General features: G+C 46.5%; 2 protein-coding genes across 4 annotated transcripts in view; one reads left to right on the top strand and one right to left on the bottom strand.

The window, feature by feature from the left end:
* recql5 (RecQ helicase-like 5) overlaps window positions 1-5,392 on the top strand; it is a 21,404-nt gene extending 16,012 nt beyond the window's left edge. Inside the window, exons 11-19 of one of the 2 annotated variants that reach the window (XM_076988760.1) lie at window positions 734-792; window positions 1,874-1,947; window positions 2,219-2,312; window positions 2,479-2,655; window positions 3,399-4,003; window positions 4,108-4,219; window positions 4,308-4,523; window positions 4,617-4,689; window positions 4,802-5,392. In XM_076988760.1, the coding sequence (XP_076844875.1) occupies window positions 734-792; window positions 1,874-1,947; window positions 2,219-2,312; window positions 2,479-2,655; window positions 3,399-4,003; window positions 4,108-4,219; window positions 4,308-4,523; window positions 4,617-4,689; window positions 4,802-4,902 (1,511 nt within the window). In that variant the 3' untranslated portion in view covers window positions 4,903-5,392. Of the gene's footprint in view, window positions 1-733; window positions 793-1,873; window positions 1,948-2,218; window positions 2,313-2,478; window positions 2,656-3,398; window positions 4,004-4,107; window positions 4,220-4,307; window positions 4,524-4,616; window positions 4,690-4,801 lie in introns of those variants that run through there. The other variant, XM_076988761.1, reaches the window with a different exon arrangement.
* A 149-nt stretch (window positions 5,393-5,541) lies between these two features.
* LOC143489616 (E3 ubiquitin-protein ligase TRIM69) lies at window positions 5,542-10,527 on the bottom strand. Of its 2 annotated transcripts, none has more exons than XM_076988764.1 (10): window positions 10,374-10,527; window positions 8,333-8,407; window positions 7,765-7,863; window positions 7,532-7,633; window positions 7,206-7,328; window positions 6,907-7,044; window positions 6,747-6,798; window positions 6,632-6,658; window positions 6,515-6,541; window positions 5,542-6,431 (listed from the first exon to the last, which is right to left on the bottom strand). In XM_076988764.1, exons 2-10 carry the CDS (start codon window positions 8,390-8,392, stop codon window positions 5,875-5,877), a joined length of 1,185 nt encoding a protein of 394 aa, XP_076844879.1. In that variant the 5' UTR covers window positions 8,393-8,407; window positions 10,374-10,527; the 3' UTR covers window positions 5,542-5,874. The 2 variants fall into 2 exon arrangements, with proteins under 2 accessions (XP_076844879.1, XP_076844881.1); XM_076988766.1 differs by having other exon boundaries at window positions 7,206-7,325.
* Window positions 10,528-11,603: the final 1,076 nt, after the last annotated feature.

The following is an 11,603-nucleotide window of genomic DNA, read 5'->3' as shown; positions in this document are numbered from 1 at the left end:
CTCGGTGCTCAGCTCACTCGGTGCTCAGCTCACTCGGTGCTCAGCTCACTCAGTGCTCAGCTCACTCGGTGCTCAGCTCACTCGGTGCTCAGCTCACTCGGTGCTCAGCTCACTCAGTGCTCAGCTCACTCAGTGCTCAGCTCACTCGGTGCTCAGCTCACTCGGTGCTCAGCTCACACAGTGCTCAGCTCACACAGTGCTCAGCTCACACAGTGCTCAGCTCACACAGTGCTCAGCTCACTCGGTGCTCAGCTCACTCGGTGCTCAGCTCACTCGGTGCTCAGCTCACTCAGTGCTCAGCTCATTGGATATGCTACACACAACACAAGTGTTGTATTTCTCACATTTTACATATTCTTCACAAACCAGTGAGACCAGTACTTAGTTCAGCTCTGTTTCCCAAACCCGGATCCCAACGTTGGTTTCCAAGACCGAGGTTAAAGTCTTGCGAGCGATTGTGAGCGTGGCTTTATCATGTAGCCATGTCGTGTGGTAATAGTCCCTGTGTTTGGGGAGAGTGGGGCTGAGAGCCAATCCACCTGCTGTTACGTGTTCACCGCGTCAGTTCACTGTGTCCACATCAACGCAGACGTTTCCAGTTAGAGGACCTCCTTCATTCACGGGTTTTGAAATGGCGATTTTGTGCTTTTGTGTGCAGTCTCACACGCCGGAGACAAATATTTGTGTATAAATATCTGTCTCAAGTATCAGTGTCGAATGTCTGTCTTCCCAGACGATGGCTGTCAGTTAAAGGAGGCCAGCAGTCAGAGAATACCGCGTCTCACAGTGAAGGTAAGGGTTCTGGAGTCTTCCCCACAACCTCAACACAACCACCCCTAGTGTCTCGCTGTTCCTGGATCAGTCTGGCTTGGCCAGCCATCCCCACCTCAACACAACTCCCCCTAGTGTCTCGCTGTTCCTGGATCAGTCTGGCTTGGCCAGCCATCCCCACCTCAACACAACCACCCCTAGTGTCTCGCTGTTCCAGGATCAGTCTGGCTTGGCCAGCCATCCCCACCTCAACACAACTCCCCCTAGTGTCTCGCTGTTCCAGGATCAGTCTGGCTTGGCCAGCCTTCCCCACCTTAAACCAGCTCCCCCTAGTGTCTCGCTGTTCCAGGATCAGTCTGGCTTGGCCAGCCATCCCCACCTCAACACAACTCCCCCTAGTGTCTCGCTGTTCCTGGATCAGTCTGGCTTGGCCGTCCCCAGTGGTGTGTCACAGGTCACTGGCCAAATGAATCCTGTGCCCACCTGCTGTCTTGATGGAGGTTTGCTACAGTTAGCTGTAGCATGATGGTGATAGCAAAGCACAATTCGGATGAAATACTGTATTGCATTTACATTGCCACATTTTGTGATTGATGTATGCCTTGTAATACAGTAAAACATTTGTTATTTAATTACGTGAAATCCTTCAGATTGGCCTGCATTATTGTGTGAAAATTGTTGGATCATGTGAAATGCATCTGAGATGGTTCAGGATGCTCAGATCACCATAGTCAGTATTGTAAAATATTGACCTTATAGTACTGTTAATGCTGAATTCCAGTAGCGCAAGAGAAAGGAAAGAGCTGCCCCCTAGTGGCAAGTCTTCTGCATCACAATGTTGAATTTTATCTCTTGTTCCTGACAATTGTAAAAATAGAAGCTAGCCAGCCTAAGGCATACAAGAGAGTCATTCTCTGGTGGTTTTATGTAAGTTTTTAATGTAAAGAAGTATGTTTTATACATTTATAAAATGATTATATAATATAATATTATATATAATATAATATTTAATTGTGTGTGTGTGTGTGTGTGTGTGTGTGTGTGTGTGTGTGTGTGTGTGTGTGTGTGTGTGTGTGTGTGTGTGTGTATGTGTGTGTATCAGACACGCGAGCACTGTTTGGCTCTTCTCCACGAATCCCTGACCAATCAGGGAGGGGCAGCGGATGACTCTGACAGGTAGTGATGTGGGCCAGTTACAGGAGACGTTACTGCACACGTGCACATCACACGTGTTTACGATTACACACCCGTGAACTGCTTTTATTCTACTCTGTAAGAAAACACGTAACCAGGGTCACGTACAGTCACTTATAGTGACTTTGATGTAAGTGTTCTTTCTTTGAGAAGTGCCTGTTCAGTGTTTGTTGTGGCTGAGAGTGTTCTGGTGTTTGTCCTCCTCTACCACTTTAATGTCGTCTCACCTCCCTGTAACGTTGCTCCTCGACAGCACTGACGCACTTTCTCAGGCCGTAGAAGCAGAATATGAGCTGTTCAGGTCTTGCAAGACCGCGAGCCTTTACAGGGCCGCTGTGCTCAAGAGGGTGAGTTCTCCTCACGCTATGACGGCCTCACATCACACCAAAAACACACAAAAAGTTAATTTCTTGACAGACAGGTTCCACGAGAATGTGCTTTCCAGGAATGCTTCTAGTAGAAGCACTACTAGAAGACCTGTAGAAGACCTGACACCATCATCGGCTTTTCCAGGTATCTGACTTGAAGAAAGGCTCGGGGAGCGCAGAGGCGCCCCCTGTGAACAAGGATGGAAATGCATGCGCCTCTTCTGTGAACGGAGAACAACCAAAGGAGGAAGCAGCTGCCTCCTCTTCCTCATCCATCCCTGCAGAGCAGCAGGGCTTCATTCCGGCCTCCCAGGTGTATACGGTAAGTTATATTAATACTGATTCACTTTTCCTTCATCTGGCCATATTTGAACGAGGTAGTGAGCCAGAGTCTCTAGGCATTAACACGGTTCAACCAGTATGAGAGAAAGACCCAGCATCTAAATGGGCTCCATACTGCCCCCTGCTGCTTGTCTCCATTTCAACAATAAATACTGTCATATTGTTTGTTCAGGGATGTACTGTGTACATTCTAAATCTGTTTTTCAATATGAGTGTGTTCTTATTTGGGCTTAGAAAACATACATAATGATTGATGTTGTGTGTGTCTTTTTCACAGTAATGCCTACAAGAGTCTCATCCAGTTATTCCTGCTGGACTTTCAAATATAGAACATTAAAATTACAATTTGGCACATAAAAAAATTTAAAGACTTTAATATTTCAAATATGATGGTGTCAGTTTCCATTCACTGGTTTTGAAGCAGGACTTCCATTTCATTTGGAATGATTGGAATGATTATAAATAATAATAATATAAAATAATAATAATATAAAAAATAAAATATATGTTTTTATTTATTTTTTTTTCTTTAAAATATATGTCTTTTATTACCAAAAATAAAAGATATGTTCTGACTTCAGTCTTTAAAAAGTTCCAATTAATCATTTTAGGAAAACAAACTTAGAAATACATGATGAACTGTTAATTGTGCCCACTGGGGTGATTTTAGGTGTGTTAGAAGATAAACGTCACGCTGTGCTGCTCTTGTTTGGGTCCATGTAGCTGAAGAGGAAGCGGGTGGGGGCAGGATACCGTGGCTCCTCCAACCCCTTCCACACCACCACAGAGCTCCTGAAGACCTCTCAGGATGAGGTCCCCTCCACAGGGCCTACACCTCAAGGACCTTTCCGGAAGGAGGAGGAGCCGGAAGACAAGCCAGAGCCGAAGAGAAGCAGGACGTCTCTCCCTGTCTCCTCAGCTTCCAAAGACAAAATGTCCTCGGACAGCCCCATCAAGAGAATGGGCAAACCCCTGAGTAAGAGAGAGCAGAAACGAGCAGACGCAGCCAAGGACTCGCACTGCATCTCACGGTACTTTGAGAAGAAGACGGAGAGCAGCCAGAAGAAGAGTGATGCAGCAGTCTCGCAGCCCAAGGAAGGAGACCGTACCGCCGACACGGCTCCCGAGGGGAACGTCTCCGTCTCGGCCTCTTCCACAGACGCAGAAGACAAACACGCTGGCAGCTCCATGGACGTGGACAGCAGGAGCACCAGGCCTGTGGTAAATCCCAGTGTGGACATTACCATGTGCCTAGCAGTAGAGGAGACAACCGGGGAGGAGGAGGCCAGTCGTAGATCTGAGTCAGCAACAGTGCTAGAGCTCCAGAGGTACGAGTGATCCTGCTTATTCTGTGTGTTTTGTTTGTGCGTCTCTGTCTGAAATGTTCTCTGGATTTTTTTTAACGATCCTCCTCCCCTTCCATTCCGAACAGGGACGAGCCCCAGTCTAGTGCCCCCCAGTCTAGTGCCCCCCAGTCTAGTGCCCCCCAGTCTAGTGCCCAGGAGGTGGCACCAGGCGTGGGCATCACTTCTGCGCTCGATCAGGTTCGACACCCGCGTCCACATCGAACAGGTACAGTGACTAACACGGGACCTGCGATCGCTCTCACGCTGCCTTCGCTTTGTTCTGCAGCCCTGTGGGGACCACGTGCCCCCCCGCGCCAGCCGTCCACCCACTAACTGCAAGAGGAGGGTGACCTTCGACCCCGTGGTGCAGGAGAACAAGCTGGACACAGAGAACAGAGACACTAATAGGCTCTTCCCCGAGGCCGTGACGCTGAAAGAGGCAGCCAACATCGTGGTGAAAATCTTGGATCCATTCTACAAAAAGGGCAAGTTTGCTACTAAGGTAAGTGTTGATTGTCGTTTAACGCTTTGCATGTGGACAGTAAATTGTTTAGACTTCTGTTAGTAGGCTAAATTTTGCCCTTTTCCACCCCAGGACCTGTTCAAGTCATTTGCACGCTTCCTCTCCCACCTGCTTGTAGAGGGAAAAGCCAAAGATCAAGGCAAAGGTGAATTCCCCCTTGCCAAAGTTATTTCTTTCCAATCTGCCTGAAAATTGTCCGACGCTGTCAAATCAGAACAGGGTTCGGTAATGAGACCATTTCCTGTGTGTGTTGACAGTGAAGACGGAAGCGAAGTGCCTCATCAAACGCTTCTTCACCAGCGTGCAGCGCTGCCAGAGCGAGGCCGACTGGGAATGCCTGCGAGGGGCGGGCAGATAGCCTGCCCCGCCTCTAGCCCCGCCCCTCTCCCCCACCCCCACCTCAGATCCCTGCATGGGAACACGTGTCTGCCGCTCTCAGGGATGCTGGACGCCTGGCAGAGGCTGCTGGTTACCTTAAAGCTACTCGTCTCTTGGCAACCGCCACTCAGCTCCTCCCACTACTGCACCTTAATGGCAGCTGCTGGCTGTGAGATGCAGCTGGAGACACTTTAGTTACTTTGATGTAGCATTAGCTACTAGCTGCTAACTTAGATGCTGCAATGTGAAATGTCGAATTCAGGGGTTCAAGGGTAGACATGGACAAAACCAAAGTATGTACCCAACAGTTCTCATGTTACAAGGGATTAATTTACATTTTTACGTTTCTTTGGTAACATTTGTTTATGGCTGTTAATCCTAAAGAGAGGACGCAATGTCCATTTCTCTCCCCTGACTCCTGTGAATTAAATCATATGCACTCTTTCAAATAAAGTCTAAAAAAATCTGTGGATTTGTTGACAGACTTCAGAGCTTATATGGCCATATATAAACTGAACGTTACAGTAATATAAAGTGAGTTTAAGCATGCTGACTATGATGTATGCCTATAATAGCGTATAGATATCTACCCAGCAAAGTTTAAACAGCACAATGGAAGTAAATCTCCAACATGAGTGAATTTATTCAGATTCACTATTCACAGAAAGTATCACGGCGGGATTACTGTCTCCCACCACAAGTGCGCCTCCATAAACGAACACATTGGAAGGACAAGGGGAGCAGGTTACTTTATAATAAGGTGCATACAGCAAGCAGTAGTATAGTAAATACAACAGAAAGCAGCAGTAATGTTGGCTTGTACCCTAACTGGGTTCACAGAGCTATGGATTAGTCATTCCTTAGTAGACGACTGTTGTTACCAGTGGTCTGGTCTAGTATTAGCAGTGCCGTGCTGAGCTAAAGTCACGGACCTGGTTCAGAACAAGGGCCCTCAGCCCCAAATACACATGCCTGGGCACACACACTGGTTCCTGTCACCCGGCGCACGGATGACCAGGTCCTTGGCCATCTCCACCGTGCCGAAGAGGGGGTAGAGTTTCTCGTCGAAGCTCTCGTTGTACGTGTAGATGTGGCCGTGGGTCTCGGCGTCGTAGAAGGACAGCTGGCCTTGGTCGTAGTCCAGGTGGACGCCCACCCTGCGGGGGATGAGGCTGGCCGGCAGGGCCGTGAAGGGCACGGTCAGGGCCTTGAGCTCGGTGCCACGCTCCAGCCGCAGGGTCAGGTAGCCCGTGTTCGTGTTCAGGGACTTGAAACCTTTGCGCAACGCCGACTCTTTGGCCACGCCCAGGCGCCAGTCCATCTCGCCCACGTCCACCTCCCAGTAACGTCGTCCCGAGCCGAAGCCCTCCAACGCAGCCGCGCACCACCAGCCGTCGAAGCGTTGGTGGTAGTTGGGCATGTCCTGGCGGTCAGTACCACAGCGCATTCGCTTCTCCTCGGATATCAGCAGGTCCGGGTTGGCCGTGTCCAGGTCCAGGGTCACCGCCACTGTGGTCGGACCAACAGGCTACAGGTGACCCTCTCTACTTGGATTTTATGATTGGCGTGTTCAAAGGTCACTGACGACTTACCTGCAGCCTTGGAGATCCAATCCCACACTAGTAGAAGGGGGAAAACACCCTTAATTGAACCGTTTTACTATATAAACAAGGATGATGATAAAGATTAGAGTAACTTGTCTGACTCACCACTTTGAGGAATGTAAGGAATTGCACCTGAAACACAAAAAAATCAATATGGACACAAATCCAAAAGGGGTCTTAGTTTTGAAAACAGCACTAGAAGAAGATCAAGTCCACCCACCAATGTTCTGAGTTTCCTGCTTCCACATGAGCCACTGCTGGGGGATGTAGTCCTGAAACGCCAACGATTCAGTTAGACACACGTCACGTGAAAACTAACACCTGCTGACTTCTGCCCCCTCTACTGCGGGACCACTATGATCCTGTTGGGTCTTTGGCACCTTGTTCAGCTCTTTCAGAAGTAGGGTCCAGAAGACCAGCTCCATTGCGGACTGCAGAGTGGACAAGTGACCTCGTCTCCACTGCTTCTCCAGATCGTCCAGCGCGGCCACCACCCGCTCGCCCGGCCACACACTCTGCTACAGGGTGAGGAAGAAAAAACGTGGCGTCCATCCGTGCCAGAAAACGTGGGACGCAAACGCGGAATTTTAACACGTGTGCTTGGTGGTTTTGAGCCTCTACAAGATGGAACTGTGCTCAGGAGAGACGACCTTTAACGTAGATATTTATACGTGTTTACCTCCGGCTGGGCCCTCAGGTCTTTGGTCCAGGTGAGGAGGAGCACCTTTGCACACTCTACATCTTGCTTGCTGCTCAGATCCACCTGCGTCTCTGGCCATCCGTCCGTCTGCATTGGCCTCTTCTGACAGAACATATCAATATAAAATTCATGCACTTCCATTTCATGGTCTCTTATCATATGCATAAACATTACAGAATCATACAGATGGCAGTTACTAGTCTATATTGGAAAATGCACTTCGAGAAGTCCAATCTACTTAAGGTGGCGAGGTCATAAGTGAAGCTGTAGGTGTCGTGTCTGCACGTGTGTGTGTGCAGCCCCACCTTGCTCTCCAGCAGGGAGGCCCACTCCAGAATGAAGGTCTTGCAGGCGAGTGTAGGCCAGACGTCCTCACAGCTGGAGATTTGCTCCAGCACCTCCGACCTCTTGGAGCCAAGCAGGACACAGGATCGCATCATTAACACCCGGTCGCCATCGATTCTCAAGGCAAATGTTGCACTTGCACATCCGTGTTTTGTCTGTGACTGTGATGACTGTGCGGTCGTGTCTCCTCTACCTGGCAGACTCTGCTCAGGTCTTTGGCCAGACATGCGATGAACTGCTGCTGCTCATCCAGAAGAACCTGCTTCTCATTTTCGGCTTTCTGGCGAGATTCCTTCTCACGGGGATTCCGTGAGTTTTGAATTTGTCCGAAAAATACACAGTACAAAAAGAATTATTTAGCTAAGCTGCATACAGCAAGGGCGAGAGGTGTATTCTGGGGAGCTAGTCTAGTGCAGACTGTTAGTGTCGCTCTGAAAGACGGGGGGGTATCTTGTACACTCATCATAATGCACCACACGCCTCCCCCTTTTCTCTCCTCCTTTCTCTCCTCCGCTCTGTTCTTCCAACCTCCCTGCCTGATTCACAGCTATTGAAACAGTAGCCAAGACCACCCAAAAGCTGTAATACAATACCCAAAAAAAATGGAACCTACAAATACAGTGAACATTCCTACCGATACTTTAGTCTGTTCATTTTATTGTACCTGAATACCTCAGCATGTAAAATATCTTTTTACTTCTTAAAATGCCTAGTTATTTGACCTAGTTCAGAATTTGGTAGAAAAACCGTCCGACACTCACCTTTAGCTTGACCGTGATGTTCTTAGCAGGCTCAACAAGGAACTGAAGACACTGCATCATCTTGGCAGCTCTGCCCTGAAGAAACCCCCCAAAAAGCAAAAGATTTCAGCTACAATCGCGAGGACACTGCACTAGATGTTATGAAGGACTCTTTCTGAAGGTAATGAATGATGCTCCGTGAAAAGAAACCGATACTGTGACGTCTGCCAACGAACAACCTCTGGGTGGGTTTTCAGCAGTCCCAGAATGCTGTGCGGGTAGCTCTGTGTAACTCTCAAGGTGAGTTGTATGCGTGTTGGTGTGCCCCCCCCCCCCCCTTCCTTTTCTCTCACTCCCTTTTCCTCCCTCTATCCCTCTATCCTTCTCCTTATTGGCAGTACTTCCTAAATAAAAGTGGTTTAAAGCAGTTGCTGTGGAAGTGGCTTATTCTCATTATACTCTTACAATACTTTTCTATTCTTTAAAATGAGCAATTGTTTTACACTCATTTGCATGGACATCTGTTTGTTTCAATACACTGGAAGAAATGCCATGTCCATGGTTCCAGTCAAATAACCCTAAATAACTGAAGTAATAAGCGAGCCATTATAAGGGATGACTGTGATGACTTTCAAAACATTTGGTTTTTAATCATTAGACAGACTTGCTATGCCTGACTGCATCTTTTAGTGAAAACAATCAGAATAATGTCTTAAGGTCAACCTGTCCACATATATCAGCTTTTGACATATTTCACATTAAATTGGTATTAGTCTTGCGGAAACTAAAATATTTGTCTTAGGAGATGCAAGAAATAATTTTGAAACACTTCAATCAAAAATGTCCATTCAAAAATTTTTCACGATTTGTAGCAAGGTGATACAGCCCTAATGCATTGAAATATTATATTGTATATGGAGAAGGAAATGAAATGGGCACACTGCCAGTGAGAGATGGATTATTAAAACATGCATAGTTGGTTTGAGACATACAAAATTAGTTTGGAAGAAATTTCATAAATATTATTGTAAATAAAACATTATTTACAAAGTTTCCCCCATTGGTGCATATTCATTAATATGAGTTAGCATCAAGCATGTTGATTCCATCTTCTTATAAAGTGATGTTTAAGCTTTCTTAATGCAAAGTCATGAAGGTGTGTGACTTTTGGGTCATTTGAGGTCAGTCTGTACCCATTGAAATTCTTAAGATGGGAGGTTAAAAGTCCAATGCAGAGGTAAGACAGACTGCAAACTCTGTTACCACCTCTTGGCAGTCTGCACTTGAGCTGAGACAGCAGGACCCTCTGCAGAAGACTAGCTCAGTAGATTTAAAAAAAAACAGCTTGAAGGCCTATCACAGTACCTCTAGGGAGAAATTAGTGTCACACCAATGCACAACAATTCTACACAATTTCACCTCTATTCTCAATAATGTAGAATTAAGCTCAGAATTAACTTTTTATTCTTTCAAGGAATTCTTCTGATTTAAATGCATAAACTCAATGCAATATAATGCAATATCGGCATCCTGTTATGCCTCAAAAAGGACGATGCATACAGTCACAATAACTTCTTAAATCAACTTAATGAATCAAACGAGGTCATACACAGCTGAAAACATGCAGCCGCTTCTATCTCAAGTAATTGCTGCAGCCTAGCTAAAACCTATTATTTATTGCAAATGCGTTTTAGTCAATCATTTTACGGCATTTTAAGAAATGTAAATAATTGATCTAATTGACTATGCACTCTACATAACTCAGAGCTGACCCAGTTCAACACACACACAGGCAGGCGTTCAGAATAAGCAGCGGAATACGAGACTGCGCCACTGCTCAAGTGCTGACATGTATATGGATGAGCCAGTGTCCTTGAATGACATTGCAACGTCTTCCACTCCCCACGTATTTCTCATGACATCTCATTAGGGTGCAGGTAAACAGGCATGTAGTGGTGCCATATCTCGAAAAACAAAATACTGATATTCTTCACATTGAACAGAAACGGCAGCATTGTTTTTGCATTGCTAAGACACAAAACGTTAGTATTTAGTGTCCTACCTGTGATGCTTTCGTGTATCCTGAGCTGTAGATTGGGCGGCGACAGTGATGTTGGTAGCGATGCAACTGAACACTGCGGTGAATATTTGACCTTGTTTACATACAGAGACTTTGGAAGCCGAACATGATTCGGATATTTCCGGATGCAGCGCTCGACGTGGTGGGCAGAATATTACGCCATGTTTGTTGAGGCTGGACAGAACATACGTGGGTTGTCACAACATTTTAATTGTATTAATTAATTTCTCGATAAAAATAATAACAAAATAATATTAAGAATTGTTTATCTCAATCGGAAAAGTAGGCTTTTTGTCTGTGTATTGTATCAAATTGCTTGCTTAAACTTCACTGTGACATGATAACTGCAATTTATATAAAAGTGAACAGATTTTCTACAATATTACATGGTAATAAACAATCTATATTAATATTAGCTAAAGCTATTCTTAATATATATGGATAGGTTATATTTTGTCCACAATATTTTGTCCAGAGAAGTGGGTTTTCTGAACCAGCTCTGGACCTGATCTGGACCAGACCTGAACCAGCTCTGGACCTGCTCTGGACCAGGTCTGGGCACTAATGAGGTGTCAGAGCAGAGCTGTTGCTCCCCACGGCTCTTTTCTTTAATGGGCCATGTCCTAGAAGATCAATGACCTGAGCTGGATTGGGGCACTAAGCAGGAAGGTTTAAGAGATTACCAAACTGTGACATTCCCTATGTCTTCATTCAGGCCAGAGCTGACATATGTCATTCCCACAGCTCTGTGCCCGCCCTGAGGGTTAGCTCCTGCTGGGATGTTCAACGACAGAGACCCACGGCTCTGTGCGGCTTGACTCTCATTAAGACCCCGACCAGATCGGGACAATGGAGGCCTGAAGAGCTCTGTTGGAAACGTGTCTTCAGTGCTGGAGACCTCATTCTGATGGCAGGGAGCCAATCTGAATCAAGAGATTACTTCAGCAAATGGCCGCCAGGAGTCGTGATTTAACATGTGCTGATTCAACATCAACCCACCCGCCCCGTCACCAACCATGTGAAAGAACATCAGCAGGCTTCAGAAAGGGGAGCATTAGGTGAAAAGGTGAGATCAGGGTGAGATCAGGGTGAGATCACGGTGAGATCAGGGTGAGTTCAGGAGTGAACGATGTTTTTCACATCTCACAACATGTAGCGGACTCGCCACAAATCATACCTGTGCCAGATGCACTGCACCACAGTAACTCATAG

Source organism: Brachyhypopomus gauderio, unplaced genomic scaffold (assembly GCF_052324685.1).
Source record: "Brachyhypopomus gauderio isolate BG-103 unplaced genomic scaffold, BGAUD_0.2 sc63, whole genome shotgun sequence".
Taxonomy (NCBI): domain Eukaryota; kingdom Metazoa; phylum Chordata; class Actinopteri; order Gymnotiformes; family Hypopomidae; genus Brachyhypopomus; species Brachyhypopomus gauderio.
Note: the sequence above shows the minus strand (reverse complement) of the source record. Positions and strands in the feature narration are given on the sequence as shown.